Source organism: Siphateles boraxobius, unplaced genomic scaffold, assembly GCF_051911475.1.
Source record: "Siphateles boraxobius isolate OS27281-9 unplaced genomic scaffold, OSU_SipBor_1 33, whole genome shotgun sequence".
NCBI lineage: Eukaryota > Metazoa > Chordata > Actinopteri > Cypriniformes > Leuciscidae > Siphateles > Siphateles boraxobius.
The window spans coordinates 5,596,830-5,614,610 of record NW_027508953.1 but is presented as its reverse complement, the minus strand read 5'-3'; the positions used below and the strand labels follow the sequence as shown (position 1 = coordinate 5,614,610).

At 37.7% G+C, this 17,781-nt stretch overlaps 2 protein-coding genes across 3 annotated transcripts in view; one reads left to right on the top strand and one right to left on the bottom strand.

Moving 5' to 3' along the window:
- The window catches only part of oxr1b (oxidation resistance 1b), a 53,691-nt gene extending 41,450 nt beyond the window's left edge, over window positions 1–12,241 (top strand). The window contains exons 11-17 of one of the 2 annotated variants that reach the window (XM_077195122.1): window positions 3,855–4,023; window positions 7,134–7,214; window positions 9,393–9,512; window positions 9,803–9,955; window positions 10,120–10,215; window positions 10,515–10,588; window positions 10,679–12,241. In XM_077195122.1, the coding sequence (XP_077051237.1) occupies window positions 3,855–4,023; window positions 7,134–7,214; window positions 9,393–9,512; window positions 9,803–9,955; window positions 10,120–10,215; window positions 10,515–10,588; window positions 10,679–10,814 (829 nt within the window). In that variant the 3' untranslated portion in view covers window positions 10,815–12,241. The remainder of the gene's footprint in view (window positions 1–3,854; window positions 4,024–7,133; window positions 7,215–9,392; window positions 9,513–9,802; window positions 9,956–10,119; window positions 10,216–10,514; window positions 10,589–10,678) is intronic. The other variant, XM_077195123.1, reaches the window with a different exon arrangement.
- Window positions 12,242–13,590: 1,349 nt separating this feature from the next.
- On the bottom strand, window positions 13,591–17,629 carry sqleb (squalene epoxidase b). The gene is given in 11 exon segments (XM_077194810.1): window positions 13,591–13,609; window positions 14,093–14,249; window positions 14,485–14,580; window positions 15,068–15,130; window positions 15,133–15,235; window positions 15,315–15,428; window positions 15,734–15,830; window positions 15,908–15,926; window positions 15,929–16,018; window positions 16,021–16,077; window positions 17,485–17,629. Coding segments are annotated over 11 exon segments (960 nt in total).
- Window positions 17,630–17,781: the final 152 nt, after the last annotated feature.

Below are 17,781 nucleotides of genomic sequence, written 5' to 3'. Positions count from 1 at the left end.
CGTGGCCGACGTGAAGCTCTGGCTGGACGTGGCCGACGTGAAGCTCTGGCTGGACGTGGCCGACGCGGCTTGAACAGTCTCTGGATCCGCCCCCTCAGCAGTAGAGGGCTCGGGGAATTCTGCTAAGACGTAACGAGAGTCCGGGGAGTCAGTTGAGGTGTAGCAGAACTCTGGTTCAACGGGTGTTAGAAGTTCATGGGAACCCTCATCCACAGGGCCCACAGAAAAGGATGAGCCGCTTATCCTCAGGGCAAATTCAATATATTGACATAAAGTCCATTGAGGGGTGTTGTCAGGCATGAGATAATTTAACATGTCCTCAAGCCCATGTCGGAAACTATCCTTTAAGACTGCATCGTCCAAGTCTACCCCATGGCAGAGCTCACTAAATTCTTCAACATATTCCTCTATAGATCGGTTACCTTGGCTGAGGCGGAAGAGACTGATTAGTGGTTCCATGGTGGGTCTTGGTTTCTTCTCGGCTGCTGGATCTGAAGTGGCGAAGTATTCTGTTATGAATTGGCAGACTCAGTAGGATCCATTTGCAGCTTTTAATGAAGAAACGTCAAACAGGCAGGGGTCAAGAAACAGCGAAACAGGGAATTCAGAGAGCAAGCACAGAGAGTAGTCAGGTAACAGGCAGAAGATCAGGGCAGGCAGCAGTAAACAATAATCCAGGGGAATCCAAGTCAAGACAGGCAGCAAACAGGCAGTAGTGAGATAACAATCCAAGGTCAGCAAATAGATCAGCAAGATAGGGAAAAACGCTCAGTGATTACAGGCCGTGGCAATGCAATACTTCGCCCTGAACTTCTGTTTGAGTGTGGCTTATATGGAGAGTCTGAATGAGGTGCAGGTGTGTGTGCAATCAGTCCCAGGAATGAAGCATTATGGGAATTGTAGTTTTGTGAAGTGATCAGTCTGGTGTGGAGTGCCCTCTGGTGACTCTCAGGGGCACCCCAGCTGGTGATCGTTACAGATGTCAGTATAGACCTGGGGCCTCATTTATAAAACTCTGCATAGGATCCTTACTAAAAGTGTACGTGCGCCCGAAAGCCAAAAATGTCGTACGCAAAAAAATATTCAGACTCATAAAACCGTGCGTACACCAGCAACCTGCGCAGAATTCACTTTATAAATCCCAGTTAGCGGAAGATTGTGCGCACATGCGTCTCCTCCCTGAAACAACCATAAATGGAGCTTACAACCCCTTACTTACTATGCATATCCTCATCTGCATATCATTTGCATATGATTATTCATCCACTTGATAACATGTTTAACGGTACCATACATTACGAAAATTTTAAATACGGATGTCATTAATAAAAAAATATTTAATAGCCTATCCTTTCCTTGTTTTTGAATAAATAAATCAAATAGTGTAAAATACATTTCAGATAAAGGTTTTCTCAATCTTTTCCACTGGCCAAATAGTATTTTTAATTGATTTATATTTTTAATGGAAAAAGACAGACCTTGTTGTACATTATTTGCACAAAATTATTTTCTCAGACAATCTGCTATTATCATGATAAGCAATTAATCTCTGTAGTTAAAACATTAAAACATAGCATGCCAGAGGAAAAGTGTTCAAAAGCATTGCATTCACAACAAATATTTATATTTATTGAATATACAAATGTTGTAACTTTAATGATTTCATGTAGTTTAAGTGTTTAACACCATTAATGAGATTGGCATATTTAATCTAAATGTTTATATCAGAAGTAAAACATAGTTTGAATCATTCTATAATTTATTTAAACTATTATTGTGAACATGCAATGTATTTATGATTAGGACTTATAATGAAGATTTACAGTTTTAGATAGGCTGCGTCAGTTTGGTTTCACTAAACGGCCCAACGCGCTCGCTGGCGCGCACATTTAAGAAGGGTTGGACGTTTGCTTCAGGCTTGGTGAGTGAAATCTTGCCTCTTGGTGAGAGGCATTTAACTCCTGTTCACCATCGGTGTCGCCAAACTGCTCCATCTCCAAAACGTTCGAACGCATGGGTCAGAGTTTGCGTGCAGGTGCGCAAATTTTCCCGTCAAGTTTGTTTTTATAAATCACAACTTATGCGTCGGAAGTTTGCGGCTTTATGTCACGCCCATAGTTGCCCATAAATAGTCCGTGAAACGCCCACAAGTTAATATTCATCGATTGCGAAATCATGGAAAACACAGAGAGGAAATCAAAAAAACTTAACTTCACTCAATGTGAAGCAGAAGTTATCGTTGGCGAGGTGGAAAAGAGGAGAAAAATGTTGTTTGGAGGGCACAGTGTGGGCATTACTAATGCCAAAGAGGCACTTGAGTGGCAAAAGGTTGCAGACGCCGTAAATGCTGTAGCCTCACAACCTCGGACTGTGGCCGAAATAAAAAAGAAATGGTCGGACATCAAAGTCGAGGCAAAAAAGCGTCTAGCGCTCCATCGCCAGAGTGTGACACCGGGGGACACCGACATTTAAAAAAAGACATTTTTACTATGAAAAAACTTTCCCCAGTGGACAAATAATCTATCTATCTATCTATCTATCTATCTATCTATCTATCTATCTATCTATCTATCTATCTATCTATCTATCTATCTATCTATCTATCTATCTAATTATCTATCTATCTGACTGACTATCTAATTGCATCTATATCTGCTCCGCCAGACGGACACATTGGCGAGAATATCAGTTTTGTACATTATTTCGTTCTGTTTACCATCTTATTTACGGTATGAGGATGAATTATAACATGCCAATATTATTGCAGAACATATTTCACTTTTCTTTTTGCAAATATGTGTTAATTTGCATTTCTGTTGCAGATCGATCAAACGGGTGTTCGTGTAGGCTGTTAATTGTAAGACTTGCTTTGTGAAGTCTTCGTGTTATTTATGAGAGGCAGTATTGCCATTTATTTTACACAGCGGTCTACAGTTTCACACACTTTCACGTGTTTCTTCCATCTGCCGACGGTGTCGCCATTTCTCATTTCCCCCGTTTTTGTGCGTACGCCTGGGTCAGAGCTTGCGTGAAGGACCGCACATTTTACCGTCAAGTTTGCTTTTTATAAATACCAATTATTGCGTAGAGAGCGGCGTACGCCTTCTTTTGTGCGTACGCAAAGTTTATAAATGAGGCCCCTGGACCCTATTTTAAGTTTTTTATACAAAATTGTAAAAATACAGCAGCCGTACACTCAAGTTGTTTATACAAAACATTTGTATTATAATGTATGGCGCTTTACACAAGGTTCCTACACTTTCTGACTAAAATAAGAAACATTAGAAAAAGTCCTATCCTATCCTGTAGAGAGACTATACAGATTTCCATGACTTGTCCATGCAATTTTTTTAAAGTGCTCCTATTGTGCTATTTTAAAGGGTTCCTAATTTTGTTGCGGAGGTCTCCTAGGTTTACATGCATCCACTATCAAAAAACTTCTCAAAGAGACGAGAACTACTTCTCAACTAGTCTAAAAACGGTTAGTTAGAGATTCAGTCTCTCTAAACCCCTCCTTTCCGCTAGACTCTCTGCTCTGATTGGTCAGTTGACCCAGTCTGTTGTAATTGGTCTACCGCTTGCAGCATGTGTCTGAAACGAAACGCCTGTTACCATATCTTAATTTCAGCTCCATAGGCTTCCTTTTTATTTTTCATTTAGTAAAAAACACATCAAACCGTCATGGGCATTAGCGCACAGTATTTTATTAATAGGCAACTGGAAAACATCTCATTTTAAAGCATTAGGATGCCAACGTGAATAAAGATCTGGACTCATCTTGTGTTAAATCTAAACAAGCTGTCATACACAGGATAAACCCTATACCTACAGTATTTTGTGTGTGTTTCCTGTAGGTCGGACCACCTGTATGCGTTCTTTGTCCAGTGGACCCCTGATGTGTACGGTGAAGGGCTGAGCGGAGTGACCCGAGAGCCTGGGTTTGTAGTGGTTAAAAAGAACCAGGATGCTGAAAGCGGGGAGCACGACAAACCAGTGCCTGATATCACGTTCAAGGACTGGGAGGTATGAACAACAACTACTGTAAGATAAAAATCCTTAACCTCTAATAATACATATAAATAAATAAATAGATTAATCATCTATTAATTGTCAATTCTAAGTTAATGACTAAAAAACTAGAAAGTATTTCATGCATTCATGCAATATATTTAAATATTACAATTTTAATGATTTATAATGTGATTTATTTGATTGTCATAAATATTAATACTGATGTTAATTCATGCATGTGTTTTTAATTGAAATGTGTGTATTGTGTGGCTTTAATAATTAGGCTGATGTTTTTGTTGCAGTTGTGTTGTCATGTGACATGAATATGCTTACGTGATGTTTATGTTCTCTCCCGAACACATGAGCCTGTTATTCACAGCAGCATTGGACCGTGTGTGTGTGTATGTGTGTCTTTTTATTTATTTTTTGTCCTATTCAGCCACTTCAACCATGTTTATGCACATAATAACATTAAGTATGAATGCATGCGTGTTCCTGTTGCCAGTCAATGTCTATTTAATATCTTGTTGCAGTGTCTTATTTTCATAATGACATCTTTTCCTTTCAAAGGATGTGATGAACTGGTATGTAATGTCTTTTCATTGTAATGTGTGTTTGGCTTGGCTGTTTCTGTATTGAGTGTTTGTCTGCAAATGGACACAATCATTTCATCATCCCTCTTAAACCACTTATAGACTTCAGTGAGCAAGACCATCTGACTGATAAATGTGGATTATGCATTATAGTCAAGATAATAGAGTGTGAAAACTCCACGAAGATAAAGACAAAAATAGTTAATTGCCCTATAGTGACGATCCAGATAGCAAAACCTTATCTTTAACATTTTCTAATTTTTTTATTTAGCTGATTCTCAGTAGGATATTTGCTATAAGATACATAAATGCATTAACTGATAGCTAAGCTATATATATATAGTTTTTATTTTATTTTTCCGGCTCTCACCAAGCCATTTTTTTAGGCTACATAAATATGCATTTTTATTTATAATATCTTCCAGATAGCTATTTGGCTATTATTTATAAAATATGACTCAAGCCCTGTGCAGCCTCTTATCTGGGCTGGCCAGAGGGGAGGCCACATGAGTTCATGCTTTTCTGCTGCCCTGCCATCCTATTGGTCCCTGTGGGATATAAACAGCACAAAGCCTCTAGTTCACTTCTAAAAGTGTCTGTACCTCAGTGAGTCCACGTGGATACTAAATATTGGATATACAGCTGCATTTCTTGGGGCTTTCACCAGAATTGATGTTTTTCTCCAGAAGAATTAAGGAGGGATGTCAGCTGACGCCCAAATACAGCTTTGGCCTGGTAAAAAAAACGAGCCCTGTGGTTCTAATGTTTGTGTGTGTGGATGAGTGCTGAAGTGCACTTGACATGCATATGGAGTGTGGTTATGTATCAAGCTCTGTAGCTTTCTAGGCTTAGTGATTTACAGTAACGTCTGCAGTGCAGACACTTTTTGCAGTAGCCTAGCATACTTATACTATGCAGTTGTATACAGTGCACTTACTATATATTATCCTAACGTTACGTTAATGTTTCGTTCGTATCATATGTTTACCGCAGTTTTGCGACAAATTAATCAAACCGCATTGTGGGTAGTTTTTTCCGCAAAAGAAAAATGAATTCTTCGAGTGTCGCCTTTTAAAAGTTTTGTGTTGTTACGTTTATAACAAACATGATAACAAATCGACGAGAGAGTAAACTGAACGCACATATTTCCGCTGCGCTGCGTCTTGTTGCTTTGAACGCAAGTCTATTTTACCTTGTTGACATCTGTGTTGAAAACGCGTGACGATGTAAACAGAACAGACTTTTTTCTTCTTTGTGCAGCAACGCACACGTTATTTTTCATTAGTCGAAATTAATTTCGACTAACATTGATTTCATTATCGAAATACGACCTCCTTATTATAGTTACACGAGAAGAGCTTTTTTTCTCTTCAGAAGAACACTGTACTTGGCTGTTTTTATGATGAAAGCTGCAAAAACATGTTAAGAGCGTTAGCCTGGTAGCCTATGCATAGATTGCATATGCTAAAGCATGCTTTAGTTAAACCCAATGGCATTTCTAGGATGCCATTCTGGGATAGGGATTTGGTTATGAGGGGCAAATTAAAGGAATAGTTCACTTAAAAATGAAAATTCTGTCATCATTTACTCACCCTCAAGTTGTTTCAACCTGTATACATTTGTTTCTTTTGCTAATCAGGAAGGAAGATATTTTGAAGAATGTTGGTAATAAGATAGTAGGATAACAAATACTATGGAAGTCAATGGGGTCCATTAACTGTTTGGTTACTGACATTCTTCAAAATGTTGTGTTCAGCAGAAGAAAGAAATTCATACAGGTTTGAAACAACTTGAGGGTGAGTAAATGATGACAGAATATTTATTTTTTTAAGTGAACTATTCCTTTAAATCTATAGGAGGACCAAAGAGTTCTGGGCGATGTGATTTTTATATGCATATGCTTACATTTTATTATGTGATATCTCTGGAATGGATTGCAGATGAGAGCAAATATGCTTCATAAATGCATAATACTTCAAAATAATAAATATATTAGAGAAAAAATGTATGCAGACAACTGACCCATTGCCACATCTCTTGTTCCACCCATGTCATAGTGTAAAATTCTATATTTCAGCTTTGAAAACACTGTTTTATGTTGCTTTGCGGCATGACATACTTCTGAGCAGCTGGTCTGTGGACATTGCAGATGTCTTTTCGGTGACGTGTGATCTGTCTTTGAGATGGTGCTGTTTGATCTCGTCAGGTGAATCCTGTTAGATTAAACTGATTCACGGCGCATGAGACCTGACTGCAGCTGTCTGCGTACACACATGGGTCAAGAGGGAATTAAAGTGTTTTTCTCAGTCATTTAGTGGTTATATATTGCAGTTTTTGTTTTGGATTTCTCATTTAGGTTGTGCAAAGAAAGTAAATGTCTTGATCTTACTAACATGTACCTTCCTCCATTTCCAATTGATCAGTTTAAGAAGAAGAGAAGTGTGTTACGTAACTTCTCTTCCCTCACATACTAATTCTTCGGTGTTGGGCTGTTTCTCATGCTACACCACTATTCTGTCTGTGCATTAGGTAGTTTCTGTGACTGAGTATTACCGGCGGATAGATGCTCTAAAGAGTGAGGACCTGCGCTCGCTCTGCAAACGTCTTCAGGTGCCACACGCTCAACTCCACACAAACCATCACAAAGGCCACATCATGTCTGCCGATCAAGGAACATTAACTACAACATGAACTGACAATTACTGTCAGAGTATCATCACGTATGAATCTACCAATATCAGATTTTTCACAAATCGAATAAAAGAGGACTATTCTACTGTTTGATCTAAATAAGAATGCATTACTGTCTGTATTACAGAATTTGTTCCCCTTGATCAGCAGATTGCACTGGTCTTTATGTGGAGTGTGGAATAATAAAACTGGCCCTGAGTTGAGATATAGCCGTTTTTATATGAGATGACATTTAAAGGCTGATAGAGTTTCTGCAGTAGTACTGAAATTGGATATCTGGATGACAGGATGAGTTTTCAACGACTTGAAAATGAGGAAGCAATAAATAAAGCAAATAAAGTTTCATAGTAATTAGACACTTGCTGTCCCCCAGAGACCCTTCCAGAAGGGTTTCATCAAGTATTCAAACGCAAAGTTGATGCATTTGACTGCAGTGCTTGTTCTGACTTAATCTTCAGTCAGCATTCATCACACTATTAAAGTCAACATGAAATTACAATAAAATTGATTTTATTTATTAATAAATTGGTCCTGTTGCTGATTCGTCACTGCATCTTGACATTTATGTACTCTTTAATCAAAATGTAATAACTTACAATTACATTATAAATTATATTATTATATCAGTTATTTATTTTTAAATTATAACAATAATAATTTGCTCCACCTTTCCCCCTGATGTCACCAAGGCTGTGTTGATGGTAAATGGGGTTAGTTCACCCAAAAATGAAAATTGTCATAATTTGCTCACCCTCATGTTTTTCCAAATCCATAAAACTTTTGTTCAGCTTCAGAACACAAATGAAGTTATTTTTTTTAATGAAATCTCAGATTTCTGTCTCTCCTTGAAAGTCTATTCACCCAAAAGTCTGAAGCTTCAAAACGTTCATAAAGAGATTGTAAAAAAAAACAAAAGAATCAAGCAGTTTAATCGAAGTCCGAGGAGACATGATTGCTTTATATGATGAACCGATTTAATTTAGTATTTTATTAGCATATAAACCTGACCATTTGTGTTCTGAAGATTGAGTGCGAGTCTAATGGGTTTGGAATGACATGAGGGTGAGTAATTGATGACAGTTTTAATTTTTTCGGTTAACTATCCCTTTAACTATATAGTCACTATAGGAGGGTAATTGTTGTAGGAAATGCAGACTTTCTAATAGTTATTACATTAGCCAGAATTAAATAAGTGGTCAAGCTTGTATGATTGGCGTAAAATGGATTGTGAGTGTCATTTCATGTTGATTTTAAAGGAAAAACCATTCCTGAAAGTGTGTTGAAGAGGTCTTACTAACCATATTCCCTGCTAACATGAAAACAGTGCAAACATCCAAGAATGCGAGGCTTTATTGAACACATTGTTATAACTATACAAAAAAACAAACAGATATCAGCTCAAAGTCTGATGTTTGTGGATGGAAAATTGTCATGTGGTCCTTGGATATTTGCCTTGGTCTGCATTGCTGTTGGGGAACTACCCTGTTTTCCTGCTAACCTTTATCCCTGAGCTTAACTACAGTTATACTTTTCATTCCTTAACCTGAGAGATAAGCCTTCCCAAAGTAAGACCCTTTTTAACATTCTCCTGCCAGCCAAATCTCGCTGTTCTCCATCCATCCATCTTCCTCTGTCTACATCAGTTAGGTTGTACTGATGTAGAAGCACACATTACCAGATAGATTTAAAGCCTGATAAATGTGTGTCGATGTAAGCTTCACTCCTCACATCCTGTAGTGCGACTTTCTTTTTATTGAGCTGTACTGTTTATGATGCCCTCTTTGACTGGACGTGATACTATTTCAAAATTTTGCTGGTGTTTTCTTACTTTGAGAGTGCTATTTATATAGCATTATAGATAGCTCAGATTATGTTATCTGATATTGATGATTCCATTTACCTGCAGTACAGATAGATAGATAGATAGATAGATATAGATATATATACTGTAGTAGATAGATCAAAAGAAAGCGGACCATAAATATAGAGGCTTAACCACATAGTTGTGCTCTCAATGTAAGACAATATTTGTGAAATTTTGGGGAAAGCAAATGATGGGACTATGTTTATCAGTCCTTTTTTCTTTATTTTAATCAGATCACAACCAAGGAAGAGGTGAATTCCAAACACATGGTGAAGATCGACCCAGAACCCGAATCTTTCAGGCCCAGTCTGAACGAGCCCAGTGACCTGCTGCAACCCGATCAAATCGAGAAGGCAAGCTATGGTTTATTTTGGTCCATGTCTATGTTGACTTAATCATATTATTCTCTGATGCACTATTGAGTAAGGAACCACTCATTCATCTGTTAGATAGTGCTCATGGGATTTCCATGACATTTTCATTGTCTACCTGTGGTATTTCAGTTGTATAATTGGCTCCCAGAGGCCCTTATTTTTTAGTTTACTTTTACTTTAAAGTTACTTACCAAGTGCCTTTTCTGTACTTTTCTGATCTTTTGGGGGCTTTTCTATACTCACTTCTGACTTTTTACCTCAATCTCCAGCTGGCCAAGCACCTCCCACCCAGGACGATCGGCTATCCCTGGTCCCTGGCGTTCAGCACGTCCAAACACGGCATGAGCATCAAGAGCCTGTATCGCACCATGCAGAGCCAGGACTCCCCGGTTCTCATGGTGATCAAGGACAGTGATGGACAGGTATGCTTGAGCTTTTGGGTTTTAGCTGAAGTGTATGGTTTTACATAATTGTATCGGAAATCTGTATGTGTAGATTGTGAATATTCTGTAGTTCTCTAAATCATAGGTTTCACAGCATGAAGTTCATCAAATATTCAAACAATCTTTTGGCTTATTTTTGGTAGCTGTTTGGAGCTCTCGCTTCAGAGCCATTTAAAGTCAGTGACGGCTTCTATGGCACCGGAGAGACCTTCGTTTTCAGCTTCAGTCCAGACTTAGAGGTGGGAATACATGAATAGATTAAGTGTAGATGAAGGTTATGTAGGCCTATAGTTTTATTAACGTATATTAGAGGCATTGATAGTAATACAATGTATTTTTATATTCTATCTAATATTTAATTTAAAGTGTATGTGTGTGCATGTGTATATATATATATATATATATATATATATATATATATATATATATATAGGTGTGTGTATATATATACAGTATATATTTATTTATTGTATGTCTTTGTATATTGTCTGTTCCCGCCTTGACTGTTAACATTGCTAAGTAACTTGAACCTTTCTAGGTTTTCAAATGGACTGGTGACAATATGTTCTTCATCAAAGGAGATATGGATTCCTTAGCTTTTGGTGGGGGATGGTATGTAAAGAGAAAAAGTTGCCAATGCCATACACTTCATTTATCAGTGACTTCACTTAATGTCTAATATTTTTTATTTTCTCCTTTTAGCGGTGAATTCGGCCTGTGGTTGGATGGCGACCTCTATCATGGCAGAACTCACTCGTGTAAGACCTTTGGAAATCCAATGCTCTCGAAAACGGAGGACTTCTATGTGCAAGACATTGAAATATGGTCCTTTGAATAACACCCCCCACCACCACCACCACCTCACAGACTCGGTACAGAAGTAACGAGGCCACATCACTAGACCCCCATCACTGATTGTAAACCCTCCACTTGGCTCCTAAGAAGCCCTGATAGAGGCAGAGCAGATAAACAGTGTACATTGCACTTAATTTCTGGAAATGGCAGCATGGGTGGGTTCTTCTTCATTGGTGTCCCAACTAAAGTTTCATATGAACACATTTTTACCCATTTGCTGCCTGAGGTCCTCTAGTCTTGAGGATAAGGAAGGGCACTAATGGCTGTTCCAGAATGTTTCCAAAAGAAATGTAGCCCCAGACTTTCCCAGGAGTCATAAAACATTGGGTTTTAAGTCCTACTACCTTCTTCACCTGTAGCATTGCATCTATTTCAAGCACTTTTAATATCTAACCTTAAAACCCTTGTTTTTAAATTGTCTTGTCTGTGAGCTCACACAGGCTCTATATAACCAAACACCACTACTTAATGTAATATTCAGTACCGTGTTGCTGTAAAAATGTGGTGTAACATGCAAATTAACGTGTGGTGCCCTTTCCTGTAAGTCCTTCGATCTGGAAGTGCTGTAGTTACGCCAGGAGAAACATGTTTTAGGAAGCCTTTCTGGGGGGCATCTGAAGGAATATATATACATATATAAATACATATAGCAATTATATATTTATACCTTTATTAGTGTACTGTGTACATAACTACTTCCCATATTGCTGTTATGTGTTACAGTGATATGGTTTGCGCTACTTTCTTTGAAGTATAATCTCAGTTGTACATTTCCTTGTAAATTTGTCCAAAAAAAACATTTCTATATGCACACGACATTAACGCTAATCCAATGTGAACGTGAAGTTGTCGGCTGGGAGTTTTCATCAGCTAACCGGCCTCTTGAGGCTGGCTCATCTCGTCGGTGGTAACCTGGGAACCATATATAAGGTGACCTGGGCGTTCGAGGGTGATGAAATGACTGGTGCAACCAGAGCTTATGGATGACAGCGACGATGAGAACGCATGTAATGCAACATTTATAAAGAGGCACATCAACACAAGTTGCGGAGACAGAGAAAATTGATGGGGAAATGGCTCTTTTTGCAGTATTATGACTTGAAGTTTAAGCCCAGAGATGCCAATTTGTCATTATGGCCAGCTGAAAACATGCCCAAACATTTGACCCGACTGTGCGCGTCTGTTGTCAGAGCAGGCGTAGTGCTGTGAAGGTCTGATGCTCTCTGCATGCCGTGAGATCGTAGAGCTGAAGGACTCGGGACGCCCCTCTGGGGCCACCTGCACATTTCTGCTCTTCCAGTATTTGATGGCCATGTGGAAGCTCAAAGAAATGTCATTAATCCCCTCAAAGATCCCTAACAGATTATGTATCAATGTATTAATCACAATAAAGTCTATGTAATAATGGTGTTTTTGTGTGTATGTGTGTGTATGCATTAAGAAGAGAGACATTTTTTGTACATTTTGCTAAATTGACCAATTCTTGAATTATGGAAACGTTTACCATTGCTCAGCGTAATTGTGCATGCAAAATCCAGTTTCAATTGGAATTCACACGACTGAAAATTTTCACATAAGAATGAAAATATTCCCAATGCAGATTTTGCATCAGGATCCAAATGATATTGTGAATTTGCAGTTAACCAACAGAAAGCTGGTTCAGTTGGTTTGAAGATGTCCTGCATGTGAGCATTGCTACACTATTGCCAATAAAACCTTTTTTACAGTGATTTCAATAGGAATCCATGCTATTGGGAGTTTTGCTTGAGAGTGTAAGAGTTGCCTATGCAGATTTTGCTCATGTTCAAGTTAGTCGTGTAAATTTGCCAGGCTGACCAATAGAAACTGATGGTTTGAATGTCACTTCTCTGTGAGCTGTGCTTCATGCGTCACTATACTAGTGATAATGAACAATGAACATTTTTTCCTGTGAAATTCTGTTGAAATTTCAGCAATGTGCTTGCACCTTTAATCTTGGAGAGCTTTGTAAACTGGATAGACAATGTTTGACAAATGTCAAACACAGTAAATATGGCACCACTGGAACTGAAATGGCTTCAAAGGTTTTTTGTTTGAATTTTGATTGATTGGATCCATTTTCACACTCAGGTTTCTCTGAATGCGAGCATAATTGAGCCAAACCCATTTGTCAGCAGACAAAAGACCTGATTTTGACCAAATTTGTGGTAACTACATTTTATAGGGCTTGCAGAATGATCTGTATTTATGATAGTCACTAAAGCCATAATCTTCTCTTTTTTTGCACCATCATGGAAACCAACTTTAAAAGAACCTTTATTTAACAGTTTTAAGTACATGTACATTCTGTAAAAAGCATATTAATGCATATAATTACATATAAAATATGTTCAGTCTAAATACCGAAATGCATATCAATTTTAGTGAAGGGTTTTAAACTGGGACATTGTAATAATAACTATTATTTTGTCTGATGATATGATACAAAATAACAATCAGTTTACAAAGGCCTAAAAAATCTATAAAAGAGGTATTTAAATTCAGAAAAGATATGAGGGAAATAGACTGCGTACAACACAACACCAAAGAAGTGACCAATCAGTGTCATGGGGCGGGGGTTCAGCCTGATGATTGACACTGATGTAAGATATAGTATGCATACAATAATTATGTACATTTACAGCTATTTGTTTGATTGTAATGAAGTCTTGGACCTACACAGACAGCAGTCCAGCTGGCCCAGAGACACACTTTCCAGCTGAAAATAACAGAAGGCTCTTCTAAGATATAATATTGAATCTGCAAAACGGAGGAGACAAATTATGATAAGATATTAAATTATGATTGCAGTGATTAAACTGGTTTGACGATCTATATTTTTTATCAGCAAGTGTTTATGGTGTACAGCATTGCAATCAATTATATAAGGGGCGAGTCTTTGAAGATGAATATTTGGCTTATGGTTGAAGAGTTCCCTCTAGTGGCAACATAAATATGAAAGTTTTCCATTCAAGATTTTGGAAATAGGATCTTGTATCGACTGTATAATTCAGAAACATAAAAGAAGATGCTTACCATCTTTTGAAGCAAACAACTCATGCAGTACCTGTGCTAGAACATCCACCACAAATGAATGAGACACCTTCCGTGGAAGTTCTTTTTAGCATATAGATGGGGTAGAATAATAATACACTGACTGTAAGAGAATTGCATTAGAGCAAATCTTTTTTGAATCAATAAAATGTTTCAATATTTTTAAATTCTGTTTTATCTGAATAAAACCCTAGACTTTTAACCTGCAACAAGGCCTCGTTGTCACTGACATCCGGAATATTCTGAAGCAGACCTTTCCAAATCATGACATCATTGAGTGCTACGCTCATCCCGCCGCCAGTTAAAGGATGCCTCATGTTATAAGCATCTCCAAGAAGCAAGACTCCTGTCAAGAGGAGAGATAGATCTTTTTTTAATATAATTCAGTTGCAAGTTGCAACAGTCCATGACATTATATGTAACAAATTACACTACCTACTTAAATGAATAACAACAATAATAAAGATTCTTTGTAATAAAATCGATGTACTATAGATTTACAGAGACTAAAGTCTACAATGAGAAACTGTCACTGCTGAATCTCTACCATATGTTGTATCTACAGTATATTGAGCAATTACCTGGTTTATTGACAAGTGAGGATGGCAGAAAACTTGCTGGCATGGATTTAAGACGGTTATTTTGTACAGCCAACAAAAACAACCACTTTAAGTGATCTATCGGGCACAACAAAGCAAAGAAAATTTGCTAAAATATCTATAATCCATATCAACCCCATTTTTATGCCAGCTCTCATGTATGTGGACTGAAACCTTAGTTTTAGGAAACAACTGTTTGATCATTTTAAAGGGATAGTTCACCCAAAAATGGAAATTTTGTCAAGTTGTTCCAAACCTGAATGAAATCCTGTTTTCTGTTGAACACAAAATAAGATATTTTGAAGAATGTCGGTAACCAAACAGTTGATGGACCCCATTGACGTCCATGGTATGGAGGAAAAAAATACTACGGTAGTCTATGGGGTCCATCAACTGTTTGGTTATAGACATTCTTCAAAATATCTTCTTTTGTGTTAAGCAGAAGAAAGAAACTCATGCAGGTTTGGAACAACGTAAGGGTGAGTAAATGAAGACAACATTTTCATTTTGGGTGGAACTATCCCTTTAAATACGCTCTTGTTTACAATAACATTAGTTCTCAGACCTGGCAGTTGCCGATGGATCTTCTCAATCATGTATTGGCTCAGGTTTTTGGGGAGACGTCCCTGTCCACCATAACGCGTGTGTCAGTGGAGGAGATCTGGTAGATCAGAACCGGTCCATGGCAGCTCAGAACTAGTTCAGCATAGTTGGGCTTGAACTGAGGAGAGTTCTGAGGACACAAACCAATGGAATAAAACTGGTTGTGAAATAGTAAAAGGTTTATGACAATACACCGTCATACCTCGTACCTTCATTATGCAGCCTACAAAGTTGGAACAGGTCTGACCTCTTTCCAAGCCCAAACGCTTTCTGAATTCTGAAAAACATCCGTCTGCCACCACAGTTGGAGGAGCACTTAACCTCTGCAAAACACACTCAGCTTAACTACTGACTCAATTATCCTAATGAAATACTTAGAAATACAGCAAATATTTTGCTATTTAACAATCTTGTAATGTTAAAGCAATCCTCAAAAGATGTGACGTTAGGCTACTAGTACAAATGTAATCAATAATAATCCCTACTGTTTATACCATGATTCTTTTCACTCATTCTTAAAGTTATGATGTTGAAGCTACCCAAGTATTTAATATTATTGGTTAACATACAATATTTTTTGACACATTATCAAAATGTTTTAAACATGTCATGTGGTCTTTTTACTAACTTTTATTTTTCCAGAAAGTTTGTCCTTGTACTGGATACCTGTGACGCAGCCATTTTCTTCTTCAAGGTATGTCACTGTGCCTTCAATGAACCTCACACTCAACGAACATTTAAAATACTTGTTCAATATTATATGCCATATTTTAAACATGTAAGATGCATATGATGGTCTTACTGTGGCTCCGGCAGTGCAGCTTACGCAGACCCATGATAAAGCGACCATGGTGGAAAGCTCGGCCACACTGAGTATGATCTTGTGAGTAAGGTATCTCCACAACCATTTTACTTCAACATCATGGATGATATAACCATTCACAACGTGTGCATCTATCTCCTCTACTGATTCTATATATATATATATATATATATATATATATATATATATAAGATTATTATCAGTATTATAACTAGGCCTACAATGAAAAATGGTGGCCAGTGCTCAGAATATTTTTTTTAACTCATTTTCCAAGCCTAATTTTTTGAGAGCACAGTATCCTCCAGGCTGTAGCAATTCTCCCACTATTCTGTCCGGCTCTCTAAGATTCCTCTCGACCACTGTAACCTGGCGTCCATCTCGGCCAAGAACCGCTGACAACGAGGAGCCCAAAACACCGGCCCATACAATAATGACAGCAGGTTCTGGGGCAACAAAATCTCCAGTGTTGGTGGTATTTTTCTGTATATAAATAATAGATGATAATAGATGGATAATAAAAATAAAAAAGTAACCCTAAGTAGTTAAAGTACCTATGATAGATAGATAGATAGATAGATAGATAGATATGGTAGGTCTACAACACTTATATCACCGTGATCATATGTAGGTCGTTATCAAGCGTCACCATTGTTAAATATTTAATAGTGTACGTATCACAGATCGCTCCACAGTCATACCTTTAAATGTCGTGAATTAAAGATGAGGATACAGAGAGAATTGTTGCAACTATATCGGCGGATTATTGAAATCATGATGACATCTACCTGACAAAGTAGGTTGACAGAGTATTACGGCGCGTGGCATCAAACGCATAAACCCCGCCCATTTAATTCAGTCATCCAATCATATCACTCTACGGTTAGATAAAAGACTTGCGCCCATTTGTCAGCACACTCGACTGCAATGAAATAAACAAACAAACAAACAAATAAATAAATAAATGTTAGTTTATAATATCATGTGCATTGCATGATTCTTACAAGGGATAACTAAAGAAGTGTAAACGACATAGGCAATTCTGAACAGACAGTCATTTATTTATTTATTACTATATTAATATTATTATTTGCTAAATGAAAAACACAATTAACACCCCCTGATTATAATGAAATATGCTGTTAGTTAGTACAGATTCCTTATGTCATGTCTGTGTGCACTTGTTTTGTTAGTTGGACTTTTAGTTTGCCTTTGTTGTTTCCTGTTGTTCCCTCGTTGCTTCTTGAATGTTCTCCAAAAAATAAAGCTGGCTTTCTTGGGTTCAACCTCAACTTTCCTTCTGTTGATTTACGTGACAACTTTGCAGTATTCCCATAGTTTAAACCACATTGTTAAAGGTTCAATTCAGGTGTAGTTTAGTTCCATAAAACATTTAATCTCAACAGAAATTTATACTGGACATTCAGACATGGGTGTACATCCCACACAGTAATAAAATTGATTTAGTGTCGAAGATACTATAGTGCCACTGGGTCAAACATATCCTGATATTTCCTGAAATAATCCCTACAAGAATGTCCTTTTCTATTTTTGCTCACTTTCAAGTAAACCCTTAAGTTTTCTCTGCCAGTATTCAACACAGATGTTTACTGTGGCTCTTGAGGAAGGCACCGGATGCTGGAATATCTTGATGAGATCAGCCTTTATATTGAGTTGACGTGCTATAGGGTCACTGGAGGCCATGCTAGTTAACTACTCTCTAGAGCAACACAAGGTACAGTTTCGCTGCAAATGATGTCTTGCATATGTCTCATGAATCATAGCCATGGCTTTGTCTTCCCTTCTGTGTTTCTCAATGCTTCTCCGTAAACAATCAATTTAATTTCTCATTCTCC